Source organism: Paroedura picta, chromosome 1 (genome assembly GCF_049243985.1).
Source record: "Paroedura picta isolate Pp20150507F chromosome 1, Ppicta_v3.0, whole genome shotgun sequence".
In the NCBI taxonomy this organism is placed as follows: Eukaryota; Metazoa; Chordata; class Lepidosauria; order Squamata; family Gekkonidae; genus Paroedura; species Paroedura picta.
Genome location: NC_135369.1, coordinates 33,748,179 through 33,768,880, shown reverse-complemented (window position 1 = coordinate 33,768,880; position 20,702 = coordinate 33,748,179). Strand labels below are relative to the sequence as shown.

The window sequence follows — 20,702 nt, the reverse complement described above, 5'->3', positions numbered from 1 at the left end:
CCCTGTTTATCCCCCACTAACACCAGCTTAAAATGTTAGATTGTAGGATGGGAGAGACCTTACTATGCTGGAGAGTCATTCTCAGCTGGAGCAGGCAACATTGGTCCAATGTTCTGGCTTGGTATGTGACACTTTTGTATGGATAGGGCAGTGAGGTTTGCAGCCTTCTTGGTCTATGACACTAAACATTCAACAGCACTTGGCCCAGAGAGCTACATAAGGGGAAGACTAACTACTTTTTCATATTTATCAATTAAGGTCTTTATCACAGGACCTACTTTGCCTTCCATTCTGGATTAGAAGCCTGAAAGGATGCTACTAGACATTTTCAGTTGTGGTGCCCCTACTATGGAATGCTCTCCCCGTTATTTGCCTGTGTTTTTTTCATGGCACCAACTAAAGATGTTTTTGCTCACCTGGGGCTTGTTTACTGGTTGCTCCACTGGCTTCGTTTATTTATAAACTTGTACTCTACAATAAGTTGGTTAATTTCACCTCCGATTCCACCTCCCCACTTTTCTCACTCTCCTTCGGTTAATTCTTGTCACTATGTTTTGTATGATTTGTGGGGCTTAATTTGCAATTATAGTGCAGTGGTGTTAAGTGGTCTTCTTTTGGGTTTTGGGAGGGGTTTTAACATCAATTCTATTTTATTATTTATTTTGTTGAAAGACACCCTAAGAGCCTTGGTGAGAAACAGAATATAGACTTAAAAAATAAAATTAAGATAACACTAAGAAGAAACCTAAACTACCACATCTATCAGCAGAGCATGATTTGATGCTACTAGCATCTTATAACACACATTAGCAAGGATTACCATCTCCACGTAATAGATGCCAGTCCAAGAGCTGAAGTATGAATTTGGTTCCTGAAGCTGGTGCAGTCCAGTGGCTGGTTACAAGCAAATTCAAATTCACTAGTCAAAAACTTACTGTGAAAGCTTCTAGTGCCTCAAGGTTCTCCCTTATACATTATGAAGACAATAATGGTGACCTGCCTTATGGGGAAGCATATGGATTACTGGCATAACATCTGTGAAACTCTGTGCACTAAGCGTTCTTATTATAGGCATGCATTTAGAGCTCTGTACAAACAGAGGTTTCCCTTCCATTGCAAAAGTAGCTCCATATTAACAATCAAAATGTACAGATACAGATTTACCATCAAGTGCCTGCGCAACATTAGTTCTATAAGCATATCAAGGTTTTATGGAACTTCTGATCCTAGTCATCATGTGTCATAAATTAGCAGATTTCCAGTACACACAGAGAACACAACACTATATTCTATGCCCTCATCATATAACTGTCATTTATTGTAAATCAGTGTTCTTATAGGCTGGTTAACTAAGTTCTCCTTTCCTTAGAGGAAACTCCACTGTGTCCTGTGAAATGTCAAGAAACAGAAGGATGCAAAATACCTCATTAATTTTGGGCAATGTCAAATGGATAAACCCGATGCTGACCCAGTTTGGGATGTTATGCCAATCCAAGCTGATGATCAAACCGAGCTACAGTGTAGATCCTACAAGTTGCTTGTGCTCTGGTGCTTACCCAGTATACAACTGATCTGCAGTTTAGACTGGGGTCATTTTCACCTCAGTCCACTGCCATGTTAAAATTGATCTGGGCCAAGCCTCAGACTTCATGGCACAAGGAATGGGGGGGGGGGGGATGAAGCTCATTCCTTAGTTCAAACGGGCATACCTTGAGAAGGCATTGTTCAAAACAATCAGTCAAAGATTGTTCAATACAAGGCAACAAAACATGCTACTGAAACAACAGCTGTGTTATCACTGGAACCCCACCCATCCCCAAGGAAGCGATACTCAGTTCTATTGCACTAGGAAGAGCAAGAGACGATATCACAGAGGTATGTGTTTTTAATAAAGCAAATAGATGCTGCAACATGCAGTATTCATAAAACTTGACAACATATACAGACCTCTCAGGAGGAAAAATATATATATATATATGTAATAAGAACCAGAGTCCAGATATTTAAAGACAATGTATACACAACATTTTGATAAAACCTATCCATTGTACAGAATATATATAAAAAAGAAGAGCAGCTCCTGCCCCTGGTTTCTTTCCAACTAGACCAATGTGGTAAAGAGGCTTCCCCAACTGGGGCTGATCTTGGATGCAACAGTTGCATGCACCAAGATGAGCCACCATTCTCATGCATGCATGCCTGTGAGTAGCTCCTGCTTTTGCTGCATCATAGCAGAAATCAGATTTTTCCAATTCACCTATCAAGCTGGGATTTTGTTTATTTTAAAGCAGGTGGGGGGGTTGATGGGGGTATTGCCGTACAGGGCGGGAGTTGCATATATTGTCTTGTTTTTGAGTTTGTCTGTGATGGTACACAATGGTGCAAAACAGGGGAGAAGGGAGAGTGGAAGAACTGGGGAGAGTCCCTTTCATAGACAAAATATGAATGATTTGGATATTGTAGCAAATGAGGTTCACCTTTAGACTTCAGCTAAATGCATTCTCAGTGGGAGAAAAACGGAAGGGGGGGTTTAGATGGAAAATAAATGTTCCCTTGGTTTAAAGGGAGAAAAAAAAATGAAATCTTTGCCATCAATGTAAGACCAAAGACACCTTTCCAGGGGGGCAAAGCATTTTATTGCAAGTATAAATAGGGCATTTTCTGGGTCTTTAGGCTACTAATGCATACATCAAAATAACCCCACGAAGAAAACCCAGTGGTCTTCTATTAAAAGCTGCTTTTCTTGCTGAGGGAAATTTACAGACTGTGTCAAATGAGGACACGCAAAGCTTACGGTGTGTACTTTAAGCAATTTTTTTATTTTTATTTTTTTTCAATTAAGGGACAAAATGGGTGAATGAACAGGGTAATGCAGACAACTGCCCATTAAAAAAAATAACCCCAAAAAACACAGACAGTGGTTTTCCCAATAGAATTTAACAAAGACTAGGAAAAAATTACAGTAAAGAGCCAGGTTGTCAATGACCTTTGGTCATCCAAATAATAAAAAAATAATAAAAAACCCAAAGAAAAATAAAAGATCAAATCCAACGGCTCTGTTCTGAACAGAGCACGTAAGCAATAATAAATAGTGACTTCCATAGTAAAAGATAAAATTTCAAGTTACGACAAACAGCTTTCATTACAGGAATAGAAAAGGCCCAATAATAACAAAATATTTTGCATTGCCATATACAAAAAAAGGTATCGACTTCAGTGGGGCTCTCTCTCTCTCTTTTTTAATATGCTTTGCATATGAAATCCTTTCCGATCTAAATATATAAAGCACCATTTTAACTTTTTTTCTTTTTGGCAATGGAAAAAAAAATCCTGCAAAACTCGTTTAAATTTTTTTCCTTTCATTCTATTTTTTAATTTTTTTTTCCTTTTTACTGCATATGAAGTTTAAGATGCTGGAATGTAAAAGGGGGGTAAGAGAAGAAGAATGGGGATCAAAGAGCACACTACAGAACAAACCAACATCATCACCTTGCATTACTGCATACAATATGGCAGCAGAAAACAAAGGAACCCCAAAAGAACCTTGATATGTACAACCCTCTGTGACGCTTGGTTAGTGCGACATTCAAACAGACTTTTTGCCCCTCCCCCCCCCAAAAAACAGCCATTATATGGCCTCTTATCTGTACAATGTCACACTATTGTTGTAATTCTTTTTTGAAACATACAAATAATTTGCACTATATTATCCTGCCAAATTAAAAAAATATACTGTGGCAGCCTGCTTTGTTTGTATGTGTGTCTCTGTGTGTGTTTTTTCCACTACCAAAAAAAAAAGGTACACAGATACCTTTTTTGTAAGAGAAACAAGCAACAGTTAAAAATACAAGCTTCATTATAAATACTATATAGTGCCTACTCTAGGTGAACATTAAATTCAAATACCATTCTAGAAATTACAGAAAAGAGAGACCATAAATGTGTTTTTCTTCTTTTTTGTTTTGTTTTTTCTTCTTAGCATAGGAACCAACATGAGTGTGCATTTTCCTATATTTAAGTACTATATATTCTTAAACCTTTCCCCAAATGCATTTATTTTACAACCTGAAGAGCTGTGTGTATATCCAAGGCATAGGATTTCCACTACTGGTTTTCAATGAAGAACAAGTCTTGTACACCACCAAGACAATGAACCCTAAAATACAGGGTCTTTTTTTTCCTCCCCTAAACATAATGAAGTGTTTTTTTAAAAAAATTTCATAACATTTATATTTAAAAAAGTTTTGTACAAAAAAAACATCCTTGCACTGTAGGAACGAGAGCAACCATTCATTATTTCTAATATAACTGTAGGAACTGTTCCCATTCACAGCGCCGTAATAATGTTGCGTCCCAGTCATTAGTCAAGTAAACGGCAAGCTGGCAGAGTTTTTCTTTTACTATGCTCATAAGTGAGATCATGCTCAATTTTAATTTTTTTTCTCGTTAATTTTGCAATTTTTCCCTTAAAAGTATAGACCTGTAAACTGGGAAAATTGTACAGTGCATTTAAATTGTCCTATCTGAGCAGTCTTAAAAATTTTTTATACTCAACCTGTGTACCTCTGATTAAAGGGAAAGATTCAGACACGCCAGGCAGAGTCAAGTGCTGTGTGAACATCCAACAGGGGCAGATGCTAGCTTAGTTAGAAAACAACAATGAATCCTTTTTCCATGTCAACACAACTACCACATAGCATATGACGAAAAAAGAAAACTCAAAAACAAAATGAAGTACATTTTTAGGGAGCACAGACATATATACTGCTACTCTTTTAAAATTATCTTCTTTTTTCAGAATGTCACACTTCAAGGCAAATCTTAATAGTTCATAGTTAATCATCATATCAATATTAGCTTATAACCTGTTCTTAGTTTTAAATGGCAAACAGTACCACTTTGTGCTAATAAATCGCTATTTTTTTTTGCTATGTGTTATACTTAGTACAATATTATTGCCCGTCTGTTTATATGTCTCTCTCTCTCTCTCTCTTTAGAGATCATAGAAATATGGTATGCGAAGTTGTATTTCGAATCTGATTGTCAAATTGACAATCAAGTGGGTCTGGACTTAATTGTTCTGATTCCTTTTCTTTTTCTTTTTTCCCCTGTGACAGAATCACTAAAAGATACTTATTAAAATCTTTATAAGATGAATTTTCTTCCTAGTTAGTTTAATCATTGTTCAAGGCCTTCTGCATTTTCACATTCTTTTTTGTTGTTGTTAAAAAAGAAATTCAAAAGGGGCTGGGGGAGGCAGGAGGTGGTAGGAGTGACAAATTCTGTTTCCAGTTGGTGATTTTACCCCCAACGTTCTCCTGGAATAAAATCAATTAGAGTTAGGTGACCTTTTTTAAAATCAGAATTGGAAGGAGGGGGAATCAAATGATGATTAACTAGGACTTATTGGGCTTTCTTGATTTTCTCCTTCTCCTTTTGTTTTTAGGTAGCCACTGTTGTGAGATATACATTATAGAATTATCGGCTGGGTCCTAAGGACTCATTTACATTGCCCAGTGCGGAAGTTGAGCTACAAGTTCAAAACAAGTAGAGATGCCAACAACATGGCTTAAATAGATTCAAGGCACTCAGATTTCTGTTTTAAACCAAATGATAGTACAAATTTACCTGTCCACTTATGTCCTTAATTTTCAATTAAAGGTCTTTTTTTCCTCCCCATCCCCCCTCAAATAATACGTTAAATATTTTAAAGACAGAAATCTAGTTAACACTGTGGACATTTTTCTTTCCAGTGTTATTGGTCTGTCCATAGAGAGTTAATTCAAGGTACATTTTCTTCTATATCTTTCGAAGTACGACTGTACATGATATGGGTTACAGAATGTATGCAACTTGGTTGGTTCGGTATTTTTTTTTTAAATGACGCTTAGCTTTTCTTATAATTTCTCTCTCTTTTTTCTTTTATGGAATCTTACTGGAAACAGCTATGGAGCTATTATGAGATTTTTAAAAATTTGTGTGAGTTGGGTGGGTTTTGGTTTTTTTGCTCAGCAACAGATCAGGGGACAATTTTTAGAAAACAGCCATAACACACCATACATGCTGTCCAATTAAAAAAATTAATAAACATACACAACATGTAAATTATTGCACAAGAGAAAGGCTCAAAGTTTGCGTAGTATTGCCCCAATACAGATCATGCATTCAAATGGTGGAAACAGAAAAAAAGAAAGAAAAAAGGAAAACGAAAACAAGAGTGCTGGTGACAAGCACTTTCTTAATATCCTTAGCTTCCATTATTTTACTCACAAGGGACTAAAAAACTCTCTACACAAGGGCCAGGAGAAGGTTGGGGGAAGGGAAGAGAAAAGGACATGTTAATATACCTCTATTCAGTTTTTATGTCATTATTCAAGACTCGATCACTGTGCCATTTTTTCATGTGTTTTTCCAGGGTACTGTACACACTAAAAGGCATCTTACAAATTTCACATTTGTAAACGTCCTTCCCCACCTGACCATGCGTTTTCATGTGCCTGGTGAGTTTGCTACTCTGGGCGCAGGCGTAGTTACACAGCTCACATTTATAAGGCCTTTCCCCAGTGTGGCTTCTCCTGTGGACAGTGAGGTTACTACAGTTCTTGAAGACTTTTCCACAGTACTCACAAGTGTCGCTGCGTCTGCCCTCTTTTGAACTAGGCCTTCCAGGGCCTGGGCCACTAATATGCGGGGTGCTCCCTCCACTTCCTGTACCGCTGCGGCCTGATATCCCTCCATCCATCTCCCCGGGAGGCGTCGAGAAGCGTAAACTTCCATTTTCTGAGGAGTGTTCTGAGGAGGAAGCAAAAGGCGATTGTCGGGAGTCTCCAAAGCTGAGGAATGGATCTTTTAGCTGCCTAGAGGCGGCGTACCCAGCTAGCCACTGGGAGTAAACATTTTCAGTGTTAGGCATAGCTGTAGCAGGAAGGTCAAACTCCTTCTCAAGTTTGATGCGTTTGGAGAAAGGACTTAGGGAACTGGGGCTCCCCAAGAGCAGCTTTTTTGACAAACCTCCAGAGGCAGATTCACCAGGGGAACATCCCCGACCATTAATAGCGCCGTCATCAATGCGATCAGATTCACCAGCTACTGAGTCTTCATCACAAGTGTCTCTGTGCACCTCAGATTCGGACAAGTGCCCTCGTTTATGTTTCTCTCCAAGGACCTGATGAAAGGCCTCACTGAAGTGCTGCATGGAACTCAGGACGATCCCTTGCATGACATCTGGCATAGAACGATTCTCCTCCATAGATCGGGAGTTGTTTTCATGGTGACGAGCTGCTTCTAGATTAATACCAAAGCCATAGTCTGGTCTTTCATTTTCAGTCAAATCCTCCTCTTCTTCTTCCTCTTCCTCTTCTTCTTCCTCCTCCTCTTCTTCCTCTTCTTCATCCCCATTTTCTGGAATCATATTTGAGTCATTCTCACTCTTAAACTTGGCCACTACAGATTTGAGGGCACTGCTAGCACTGCCTACAAGGTCGCTGGTTCCTGGCTCTGGGGAACTGGCTGTGGAGAGACCATCGTCTGACTTCACTGTCATGGGGGATGATTTGTGCATATGGGTTTTCATGTGGCGCTTTAGCTTGCTTGCTTGAGTGCACGCATGGTCACAAAGGTTGCACTTATAAGGTTTTTCTCCAGTGTGGCTCCTACGATGGACAACTAAGTTGCTTTGAAACTTGAAAGTTTTCCCACAAAATTCACAGGACTTGGATTTGATAGGAGGCTGGGAAGGGGGAGGAGCAGACTGAAGAGGAGGAAGAGGTGGTGTTGCCAGAAATGGCGGCTTGCTGCCTGGCTGGAATGGTTGCAGTAACCTTTGCATAGGACTGGGCCGGTTCGGTGACAATGGAGGACTAGAGGTGTTCCCAGCTAACTCTCTAAGCCGTCTGGAGAAATCCATAGCTGGCGGCTCCATGGCCATGGGGTTGAGTCGCAGCACCCTGTCGAAGGCACTGGGGTGATGGGTTGCAAGAGCCATTTCTTCAGCACCCAAGCGTTCTATGCGGTGTGGGTCTAAGTGATGCCTTGGAGGGGGACTAAACAAAGGCGGTGTGGGAGGAAAACGCCCTTCTCCAAGACCTGAAGCTTCTCTCGCTACTGATCCAGGTATTCTGAGTAAGTTAAAAGGATTATTGTCTGCAATGTGAATCCCATGGAGTGGTGGCTGTGAAGGGCATTCTGCACCTAGTCCTGATGGGATACCAACCCGCGGTGTCAGAGGACTTCCGTGTTCGCTTTCTAAGTAGATTCTTAATCCATGAGTGTTCTGTGCGTGTTGCAAGAGAAACCAGGCGCTGTTGAATGGCTGTTTACATGTTGTACACGTGTAGCTGCTGGGTTCATCTTTACCTGCAAAACAACGTAACAGTTGCATCAATGTTTAATCTTCAAATCAATCTTAATGTTCAGCAATCATTGGGGCTTAGTTTCATTTCTTGCAAGTCATTGTTTTCTACAGGATTACAAAAAACAAGATGGACTTTCATGACAGTTTAATACACAACCAATGGAACATAAAAACAGATGTATTCAGAATACAATGAAGGCCCCAACTCCAGTGTACATTTCAGATTACAGTCTAAGGCCAAACAGACCACTGCATTTAGAGTGGTTCTATTTTGGCTTATGAAACTGCTCTGAAACCAGTTTGAACAACATACCCAAGGCACCATGATTCTAAAACCATTTAGCCTACAACTCATAAAACACTTTAAAAAATTCCAGGATAGCCCTCTAATCAATTCTCCGCCTCAAATTACTTTCAAGAAAACTGACAGATGATCCATGTGTGCTCAGATAATTCCCAATTATTTCAGTATAACATTTCCAAATAAATAAGCAACTGTACAACACAATCTTATACATGCTTACTTAGAAGTAACTCCAAGCGAGTTCAATGAAATTTGCTCCCAAATTTGGGTATTCAACTGCAGCCTAAATCCTGTTGAAATCAATGGCACTAGCTCCTACTTATATGGAAGTGCAAGCTGTGTATCTCACCCTATAGGATCTAAGCCAATTATGTGAAAGTAGCCTTGATTAGACATGATTAAAAAAAAAAACTAATTGCATTTAAAAACTCCCCCAGATTTATAGATACTGTTTTTAAGCTGGCAATCCAGAAATTGAAAACTGTGATACAGTACAAACATTTTTGTCCTACTGGTTTAGGGATTGCCAAAACAATTCCAAATAATTAGACAGTTGGGCAATGGAAAATGATATTTATATATGGATTAGGAGTTTTGAATTGATAAAGTTCAGATAAACATGGATTCGGATAACTCAGATCCTACATTTGGCTGAGAAAGATTCAACTGATAAGAGAGGGAAAGAAATAGGTGCAGTTCATCTAGCTGAATAACTAGAAAGAAGCCATTTGGGCTGAATAAAAATCCCACTGGAGTCAAGTTTGTTGCCTTGCACTGAATATACATAGCACTATAAACACCAGTTTGATAAGATGCTATATATCTGTATTTGATAACAATTTATCTTAATACCATACAGATAACCAGTTGCTACATTTTAGTAAGGTTCTCCTGCCAGTCTGTAGTGCACAATCAGCTTTCTCTTGGGGAAGGTATGGGTTTAATTTACATATCAGCCAGCATGCTAGGTTATCTGCATGTCTGGTGCAAACCTGAGGCTCAAAGAATGCATTTAAGGGGTTCACATGATTGCTGCTGACAACAGCAGGAGCCCTGCATCTCTTCCCAGTAGGCAGGATAGTTTTTAAAATTATGGCATTGTATCACTGTGTAAGGTTGCCGGCATCAATAGGCAGCAACCAATCAGAGAGCAGAGAACAAGATGTCACATGCAATCATTATAATATCTCACATTTTTTTCTGAGCTAGTCATTATGGGAATGGAACACAGAAAAATGTAGGAGTATTGCTTTTTGCTGTAAACATACATACATTATGAGCTGGTGCAGCAAGTCAAAAAGCCCATATTTTTAGTTAAGCAGGAAACATCCTAGTCAGCATTCCACTAAGTCAAGATTGGCCAAACTGTGGCTCTCTGGATGTCCAAGGACTACAATTACCATGAGACCCTGCTCATGTAGTCCATGGACATCTGTAGAGCCACAGTTTGGCTACCCCTGGCCAAGGTGAATGCCTGCTAGCTATGGAATACAACTATGTGGGAGCCCTGATAGAACCATGCCCCCCCTCCCCCGTCTTAGTGCATAAAGCACTAAGCATGAGTGTTGGTCACTCTATTTGATGAAGCAAACACTACTTTATGCATGAAAACACGTCCACTACATTAAATAAGAAGCATCTTGACTGACCAATATTTCTATTCATTAGATACCTGCTTTATATAGACAAAAGATCTACATTGTAGAACACCCATCCTATGGTAAAACTATGTCCACTCACACAGTTTCATATACATGCTTTCCAACCATGGATCTATCCAGCTCAGTAATATCTACTTCAATAGGTAGTAACTCTCCAGGGCCTCAAGAAGAAAAGGGTCTTTCCTAGTACCCTGTTCTTGAGACCACTCAATTTGAGACTTTGCCAGGGACTCTTCTGCTCTACCACTGATACGTGGCTCCACTTCCAATGCAGTGGCTTTGCTTTGCACGGCAGCTTCACGTGTAGGGTTGCCCACCTCCAAGTGGTGCCTGGAAATCCCCTGCTATAACAAGTGATCTCCAGACAACCAAGATCAGCTTCCCTGGAGAAAATGGCTGATTGGGAGGGTAGACTCTTTATTATCTATTTATTTATTCAATTTATTGCCCGTCTCTCCCCAAAGGCTCGAGGTGGATTACAATATCTGGATAAAACCCCAATAAAACCCCCTTAAAACAGACATTTAAAAAATACATTATATTCAAAAATCCCATGAGGATAAAGATGCTGCGGCAAAAATATCAAATAATACCAGACCTAATAATCCTCTCAATAATACATCCAGGAAGGGGAGGGTGATAGAGTGTGCAGATGGCATTCGCTACTGCCACTCCTACAGGGGAGCCACGATCTTCTTTGCCGCCCGGCCTTAACCAAAGACCTGGCGGAAGAGCTCCGTTTTGCAGGCCCTGCGAACACCAAAAGATCACGCAGGGCCTACAGCTCCTCCAGGAGCTCATTCCACCAGGTCAGGGCCAGGCATGCTTCCTTGGGGCTGGGAATGACCAATAGATTAGTACCCAAAGAACGTAAGTCCCTGCAGGGGGCATAGGGCAACAGGCGGTTCCTCAGATATGCCGGGCCCAGATGTGGATGGCCTTTAAGGTCAAAACCAAAACCTTGAACTGGATTCGAATGACAACTGCGAACCAATGCAGCTGCCCCAGCACTGGCTAGATATGGGTCCTCCATAGTGTACCTGTAAGGAGGACCCTAGCATCTGCATTCTGCACCAGCAGCAGTTTATGGATCTATGGCATTATATCCTGCTGAGGCCCTTCCCCTTCCCAGTTTCCCTACCAAAATATCTCCAGGTATTTCATTTACTTTTATTTTGTAATATTTACATACCACCCTCCTTTTTGGCTCAGAGTGGTTTACAGTGAAAATAGAGAAATGGCAATACAATATAAGATCTTGGCATAATACATAAGCATTCATGAACCCACAACATCTATATAACTTGCAATTTATAACTGTTTTGACATTAAAGGCATAACTTTACAGATTCTGAATCTGTGTAATAATTGACTGTGGTAGCTGAAGTTTACAAGTCTTTGGGAGTGTTTTCCGAATATCACAGAGCACAGGCTAGTGGTAGGAGGGGCTCCTGGGTCTTTAGTTTTGTTTTCATTAGTCCTGACTGAAGGCTTGGTGGAAGAGCTCCATTTTACAGGCCCTGTGGAATTGTTTCAGCTCTGGCAGGGCCCTGATCTCTTCCGGGAGCTCATTCCACCAAGTAGGGACCAGGACTAAAAAACCCTGGTTCTGGTCGAGGCCAGATGTACTTCTCTGGAGCCAGGGAACACCAATTTTCTGGCATTAGTTTTGCAAAGTACTCTCTGGGGGGAGCAGGTGGTGAGGCGGTTCTTCAGGTATTTCCCCACCCATTCATCTGAAGTGAAAATACTTCCCCGATTCATTTTTAATGTTAATCCACATTGTTTTGTTTTACTGTGGTCCTCTCTACCTAGAACTGAAGTTACAGGAAAGATGAGGAGAAATCGGCATCCTAGCAGCTAATCCTGACATGAAAGCTTATGCTGGAATACATTTTGTTAGACTGTAAGGTGCCACTGGGTTCCTTCTTTGTTATCCTGACAGCTGGTTGTGAAGTTAACTACTTAGCCATTTGGAAAACATAAAAGCTGCCTAGGTTTGCTGGTGAACAATACCCCCAGACGCACATACACACATACTGTACCAGTCCTCTAACAACAAGACTTACAATGGTATTTGACTGCTCAATGTACTTTGAGGCTGACCTGTAATTTACTTTACGGCGCTGTTTATAATCTCACTCAATATAACCCACTTGTGGGCAAATCTTTTTACAAGATTAGACAGTAGATGCCAAAATTAGGTTTCCAAACATATGCCTAATGTACGTGCTGGTGGAAAGGAGGGAGGGGGAAATGAAGTGGATGGAATTTGAAAGAAAATGCTGAAGTCCCTATCAACTGATCTTCATTGTTCTTGTTTTCCTCCTCACTTCAAAGAAGAAGAAGAAAAGCTTTATAAGGGGATTTTCATTATACAATGTGTTGAATAAATGACTTTGGAAAATGACAGGCAGGCTGCCTTACAGTTATGTCTACTGTGACTCACACGGAGGGTTTTTTCCCCCCACTCTGTAGCTTCAGGTTCCTCTATTATTATACATTTAGTCTGACAATCTGAATTGGGTGAGTAAAAGAGAGAGAGAAAGAGAGAAAGAGTAAGAGAGTGCAATTCAGCCATTTCTGGCAGGTGTTTAACATTTTGGTCGCTTTAAAAAGCCTTTGGAATAATATTTAACATTTCATTCTTCTGCCAGTGCCAGCATCTTAATGAACCACATTACGATGTTTAGCATAGGGTGCTGAGGGCCGCAACAGATAAATACATACATCTTCCAGAGAGGAAAATGCAATGGGATTTGCACATTCCAGGGTGCTTATTTTTGGGACACAGAATGGGGGGGGGGAGAGTGATGGGTCCTTATTTTTTGGACACAGGATGTGTGTGGGGGGGGGGATGATCCAGGGAGGGAAATATCATAATGGGGAAATGGGAAAGGTGTGGTAATGAGGGGAGGGCAATGAGCAGTAGGGAATATGGTGAGTTTTGTTTTAATTTGCTATTGCAAACTGGAAGCTCTTAACAACCCATAGCAAGTGATGCCATCAGTCTCCGGTACGCTAACAATGAAATTCTACCCCTGCTTTGCTAGTTTATGTATTAGGTCAGTGGAAATAGCACTGTATCTTATAATGAGGATACAACATACAGTTTTTGTAATTGCATTTTAGCATTCCCATCAACTAGATATTCTGGATCAGAAGGGCAGCTGGTGTAATCATAATGTCAATGAGAAAGGCTGTTACGACGGAGAGTAAAGATTACATGGGGGAAAAAAGCAGCTTTGAAACTGGTAATTATTACCAGTCCACTAATAGCAAATGATGCATTACAGTTTCACCATATAATCTGTATTTCATTCAGCTTCTTGTTGGGGCAGTGGATTGTATTACAGCATTCGTGAAGTCAAAATTCCTAACCTACAGTCATCAATAAATGTGTTACGTCCCATAATTTGGCAAATGACTTTCTTCATAACATCTTTAACTGTTGTAAAGGCTAGAATCGATTTCCTGCACAGCATAAAAAAAAAATTAGACTTCATTGATCTACTGAAGTATAAAATGTAATATTTTTCTTCATTTGGTCAGATGAAAAACAAGCTTCCAATTTTGCCATTCTTGTTTGTGACCAAAAAGAGGGAGGTGGGGAAAGAAAGCACAAGGCAGCAAGGTCGTTAAAATCTATGACTGATTGTCTCCCACTTTGAAGCAACACAATTTCTGATTTGTCTATTGGTGGTTGGATTAATTATGAAAGTTACTGACTGACCATTTTACCTCCTAGTGAGATCTTAACAGTTGATGCAGGATGTATTAAATAATTTGAAAAAATGATCAATGAAGAGGTTTGGATTTTGCCAATAAGAATGTGAAGTCTTTGCCCCAACACACTCCAAAGTAACACCACTTTTCTAGGCAAAGGGCTTAGATGTCTGCTTAGGTGTCACTGTTTACCTGAATCCATTAGGGCAGGGGTAGTCAACCTGTGGTCCTCCAGATGTCCATGGACTACAATTCCAATGAGTCCCTGCCAGCAAATGCTGGCAGGGGCTCATGGGAATTGTAGTCCATGGACATCTGGAGGACCACAGGTTGACTACCCCTGCATTAGGACATGCCTATAACCTTTGTTGTAGATCTGCACTGGAATGGCCTGGAGGATCATTATCCATGGGGTCGCGATGGGTCGGACACGACTTCGCACCTAACAACAACAACAACCTCATAGGAAACAGGTGTTTGCACAAATCCCCCCCAACACACACACACACACACACACACAAAACCACCTAATTTCATAATCCATGTGAAGAAAAGTAGGGTTGTTATATAAATTAATACAATTCTATCCAACCAAAAGTGCCATACAAATGACTGAGAACCCCAAGCTCACTTTGGTATACAACTGTACAGTGACGGGATCAGGTTCATATACAAACTGTGGGAGGGTCATACCCAAATTAAGGCCAAGAAGATGCTCCCCCACATCATCTCATGATGAGGGATTTGCCCCCATGTCCCTGGACAAGGGGGAAAGCACAGGTCACACACGCCTCCCACTGCTTTCCAGTTTTTCCTTAGCTGTCCCTGCCTTTAGTTTTGCTTTCAACTGCTTGGGCATAAAACCTATAGAGGCCCACACAAAGGCTGTTCACAGAAAAACTGGGGGAAGTGCTTTGCAGCCGCCAGTGTTCTCCTTTTGCTTCTGAGTCATCTAGAAATGAGTGCAACACCCCTGGTTAATAAATAAATAGGTCCTGTGCACTTAACCACAGGTGGTTCCATACAAGTATAGGAAAAGCATGGAACTGAGGAGTGGGTTCAGGATTATGTTTTGAAGAAAAGCTCAAAAGTTTAGGGCAGTGGGAAAGCCAGAGAAGGGCTTCTGGCAGCTGGTCAAACTTTAGTGTCTTACATAGTTGCTGCTCCACATAACAACTGATATCTTCAGAGTGCAGTCATTTGGAGAAGTACTTTCCGCCCCCCACCAATGTATATGATTCAAAAGGACAGTCAAATGGCCAGCACAAACTGGCTGACTCCGTATATGAAATACAGGAATGGCCCAGGTTGAAAGAGAAATGTGCTTCTCATGTAGTCGGCTGTGTGCTAACGCATGCCAGTTACGAGATCAAGAAGCTGATTTACCATCAGTGAGACTTTAAAGCTAATGCTCCAAGATGGCTCAACCTAATGCTATTACATTCTGTAATTCTACTCAGGCACAAACGTGAGTCTGAGTCTACAGAACCCTAAAGCCTATCAAATGTTCTTTCCAGCCAAAGTTTTCATGGATTAGTGCCCACTTCATCAGATGCATGCATGCAAAATCTAGCACTAAGTTTCCACTTTGAAACTTAACCTATGAGGGCAGGGCCAAATTAAATCTCAGAAGGGGCCATAAACTATATCTCCACACTGACTGGTCAACAGTGTGGAATCCTGAACAGGTCTACTTAAAATCTTTTGCCTGGGCTTACTACCAGCAAAATGAACTTGTCAGCCTCTACTGCCCCTCCACAATTGTTAGATGGAACAGAAGAATCTCTGCAATGTGGACATGAGCTGTAATTATGGGGAATCCCCGGGTCCCACCTGGAGGCTGGGATCCGTAGTATGGCCTACTCTGAGTGCTAGTGGTTTCTAGTGTCCCAACCGAGAAAGGACATGCTGCCTGACATCTAAAAATGCCACAGACGGAACCTGAGGCCGTAAACATAAAAGCATATGCTGTGACTCTCCCGATTGGGGGCTTCCAAAATAAGGGCTGCTTTCGCATATACATGCACCATTTAAAAGCAAGGAGTGATGAAGCGTTTCCCTGCAGAACTTTAAAAAAATTAATATGTAACTTCATGCAGATTTAACTGATGAGCTTTAAGACTCATACAGTTATCCAGATAAGATACCAGACAGCCCTAGCTTTCAAGGCCATCTCTTTGTGACTGTGTGCATGTGTGTCTGCATACACACACACACACACACACACACACACAAAATCCAAAACACTTCCCCAAGTACTTCTTTTTCTGGGAAGGTGAAACAAATTGTTGCAGAATGTGAACATTGCTGTTTAAAAGCTATGGACTTTCTCCCCTGTCAACAGTTCTGCAGTTGCCGAGAGAAAGTTCCATCCTTGGATGGTGTTAGGAGCCTGCCTCAAGTCTTGGCACCAGCGAGCTCCAGATTGGCTGGATTAGTATGATTTGCTAAACAGGGGCCTTCTCGGCCACGCTCGGCCTGGCTGGGCTCCAGGTATCGCTTAGCTGTAATCCACTGCTTTATTTTCATATGGTGGAAGAAGCTGTGCCGTGGCACAAGTGGCTGTGATGAACTGAGGCTGAGATTTAACTAGTGTGCCTTTTATGTGTAAAAAAAAAACCTCACCCCCAAACATTGTGTCAAGGTAATTCAGAACCACACACCAAGACAAACAATTCGTTAGCCTGTATAAAGGCTTGTAAAGTAAGAAAATGTGCATTTATTTGAGTATTTAATTATTTCCCTTGGAGAACCTCTAGAGCAGGGGTGGCAAACTGTGGCTTGCCCCCACTCCTCCAATTATGCACGGGGCTAGCCTGACCTAGCCCTGGCCTGCACCCTTGAGAGTCCCAGGACTCCAGAAGAACCCGCATTAACGCGGGTCTTCCGAGGGCCTGGGTCGGGCCCTGGATGGTGGCGACGTCAAGCATAATCGGGGATTTTCCCCGAAGCCCTGTCACCACCATTTTGGGCATCCCGGCCCGTGCATAATGGGTCTGCTCAACGAGTAATTAAACTGTGGAATTCACTGTTTGAAGACGTATAGCTGCAAGGCAGAGATGGTTTTAAAAGGGCATTAGGCAGATATATGGTGGAAAGTCCCATCAGTGCCTACTAGCCATGGTGACAGAAAGGGAACCTCCACATTCAGAATCAGTAAACCTCTGGATAGCAGTGCCAAGAGGCAACATTAGGGGAACACAGCCTTTAAACCCTGTTGCTAGCCTTCCAGAGGACCTGATGGGCCACTGTGTGAGACAGGATGCTGGGCAACATGAACCACTGGTCTAATCCAGTGGGGCTGTTATGGTGTTCTTAGCTCTAGAGAATGCATAGTAATCAAAGCTATTTTATACAGACAGATAGCATCCTAGATTCTCATCTTCCCAGAAGAAAATGGCTGCTTTGGGGAATGAGGTCTCACCCCCCCCCCCAGGCTCCACCCCTATAATCTCTAGATTTCTCCCAACATAGAGCTGGAACAAGAAACAATTTAGGGCATCTGAGGAAGGACAGCAACTGTGGGTCAGCAACTGGGCATGTGCTTTGCATGCCAAGGATCTACTGGTCCCTGCCATCAAAGGATCTCAGAACACAAACAGGCCTTGGAGTTCGGTCCATCTGTAAGGCCAAAGTGAGCGTATGCATAGCTCCAAGAAACTGAAATCAGGTTCCCCGTATGGGTTTTAGATTTTTTAAGGAGAAAATATGGGTTTTCAGAGGCAGCATTTTTTTAAAAAACTGTTAACAGCTGCATAGGAAGGCTGGTTTCAATAAGCTAAACTGATCTCTCTCCCCTTCCAGGGTCCCAGTTTGAATTGGGGCCATGCAGGCACACATTGTTTCTCTTGACAGACAGATCAAGATCCCTGATCTTTATCATGTCAGTTTATACCTTCAGGTTGCAAGTACTGAAGGTGACCTTTCTGTGCCCAAATCCCTGTGGAGAGTTCGTGCCACTGACAGTAGATGATGCTGAGCTCAAGGGAACAGCTTGGCAGGAGGCAGCTATTTACTGGCCTGGCACCTAAGACCACCCAAGTTATCCTCTTAAGTTTCTGAGCTTCAACAGAGCAATGACCACATGTATACTTTCACATGTGTAAGCCCTTGATTTATGCAAACAAATGAACGAATGGCGATATTCTGGAAATGTGGAAGTTTCCCCCTTAATTCCATGTTCTATTTCTGTTTGATGTGACTGCAGAGGCAGAGGATTGACACAAACTTTATTATCTGTGCAGCTAAGATAATATTTCCTGTGCCATAGGAATCCCCAACCTCCCAACAGTCACTACAAGTAAAGTATCTTTGAGAAATTACAAGTGATGCATGCATTCCATCAAAATCTGCTCCAGAGTTGTACTCCTGTTCTGATTTTCCAGGCATCAATTCAGCCTGTGACTCATGTAATGATCTATGCAAAAGATGGGTTTCCAACATTCCACCACACTCTGGCATGATCAGAAAACTGAACCGTGGATGAGCCCACGCAGATGAAGGGGACGAGCTCAGTGGGCAAGTGAATGCTTCAGTCCCAGTAGCAGGGACTCCAGTAAGGGAGCATCCCAATTTAACCTGCTCTGTAATTTTTTTCCATATGAGTGATTGATATGGGAACAATTTGTTCACCTCCATGGGAACAACTAAAACTCTATACTTTGGGCCACTATTGTGGCAAAGGTGAGGGGGGGGGGGGAGACAGAAAGATTAAAAGATGTGCGTTCATTTTAAGAAACAGACTGTGATTTCAATCAATTTAATTCAGGTAAATTAATCTATGCACTCCAACTCTTTTCTTCATTTGGATCCACTGTATGTTTAATTGGCTAAAGGCTGCAAAAGGTATGTAATCTATGCTAGATCTTAAGTGCATCTTAGTTTCTTGGAGCTTTAAGGTTCTATCACTATTCTGCATTGCAGAAAATGGCAATTCTTGGACTTCCAGAGGAGTTAAGTTTGAAAACTGAAGTCTGGATTCAGCCCGGGATATCCATGTGTGATTCGTATCACATGACCAACCATCGAACTGTTCTGTCAACACTGGATCAATGGGCGAGAGCCACCTGGGATCTTTTCCTGCCCTGCCAAAGAGCCAGAAGGAAGGAGGAGGGGGAGAAACACACTATGTTTGCTCCTAGGAGCCAGGAAAGGAAACAAGAACATGAAGCAGAGAGTGGGCCAGACAGAAGGGCCCCTGCTGCGCCACCCCCTTCCATGCCCTGCTGTGTATGAAGTCATGCCAACTCTGCAACTCTCAACAGCAGACCAACAAGAGTTTTAGACTCATCTTCCTCACTCTCTGAAAACTGAAGATTTTCCATTCATTCTCAGTTTTACCATCACTGAACATCCCTATTCAATGCTTTCAAGAGAAACAAATAAAAGTGTTTAAATGCTGAAACTATCTGATTCTCAAACTCCTCTTCCAGTTTTTTAAACATAAATTTTGCTAGAGTGGAGAAATTCACACATTACTCTTCTAATAGTGTACTACACAGTGCACTAGTAGTGCAGCACAATGTGGTAGAAGAACAGACTGTACTAGTATAGAGTGGCAGGAGGACAGGAAGTCAGTGGCCTAATGATTTTCTATGGTACAAACTCCCTTGTAAATACCAAATATCTCTTTCATAGGTGTGTGTGTTGCATGGGTAGTAGGTTGAGCCAATGTGGTGCAGTGGTTAGAGTGTCATACTAGGATCTGGGAAAACCAAGTTAAAATCTCCACTCTGCCATAAGGCTTGCTGGCTGACCTTGAAACAGTAATTCCCTCAATCTAATCTATCTGATGGGGTTGTTGGGAATGTACACCACCCGCAGTGGAAAACCAGGATAAAAAAGTACTACATAAATACAATGTGGCCAACCACATTCCAATTAGGCAAAGTAGTTAAATGCAAGTTAACGTAAAACAAGTTGTTTTCAAACTGTATTCAAGCCAGCCCTGGGGTTTCTCAGAAGCTTACCAAGATTTCCTCAGAGAGAAGGTCAATGATGCTTCTTTGAAAGAAAATGTGTCCGGCAAAGTTTCTTTGCAATGTGTGTGTAGCCACACTCTCAGTTCTTGTGAGATGTGGTGAGGTCCAACCATATTCTGTGCAAATACAGTATCATAGAATCATAGAGTTGGAAGGGGCCATACAGGCCATCTAGTCCAACCCCCTGCTCAACACAGGATCAACCCAAAGCATCCTAAAGCATCAAAGTACATACACCCTATACCAGGGGTAGCCAAACTGTGGTTCTCCAGATGTCCATGGACTGCAATTATCATGAGCCCCTGCCAGCACCTTCTAGGGAGCTACAATTTGGCCACTGCTGCCTTGTACCACTTTCCAGAATGTGCTGTACCACAAGGGGTTTTATTGGAGGCATATCAGCATGGAAAGCTGAAATTGTGAAAACCTCAGATTTAGACCCAATGAAGTGGGTGGATGGGAGCTATGATTAAATAATATGTGAGTCATAATTTGAACAAAAACACTGATTGACAGGTGGGATGAATCTATATCTGCTGTAAAGATACCTTGTTTGACATAATAAAGGCTTTGAACAGGCAGGTACTCAACAAATTATAAAGACAAATCACCATATAGTGTTAGACTTCCTTCACTAACGAAAGTAAACTAACCTTATTAGTATGTGTCATTTTATT

General features: G+C 41.5%; 1 protein-coding gene across 15 annotated transcripts in view; it reads right to left on the bottom strand.

Moving 5' to 3' along the window:
- The window catches only part of BCL11A (BCL11 transcription factor A), a 198,475-nt gene that overhangs the window by 11,530 nt on the left and 166,243 nt on the right, over window positions 1-20,702 (bottom strand). For 8 of the 15 annotated variants that reach the window (XM_077333176.1, XM_077333186.1, XM_077333166.1 and 5 more), the window contains one exon: window positions 1,868-8,355. In XM_077333176.1, the coding sequence (XP_077189291.1) occupies window positions 6,350-8,355 (2,006 nt within the window). In that variant the 3' untranslated portion in view covers window positions 1,868-6,349. Of the gene's footprint in view, window positions 1-1,867; window positions 8,356-20,702 lie in introns of those variants that run through there. The other 7 variants (XR_013230174.1, XR_013230175.1, XM_077333195.1 and 4 more) reach the window with 2 other exon arrangements.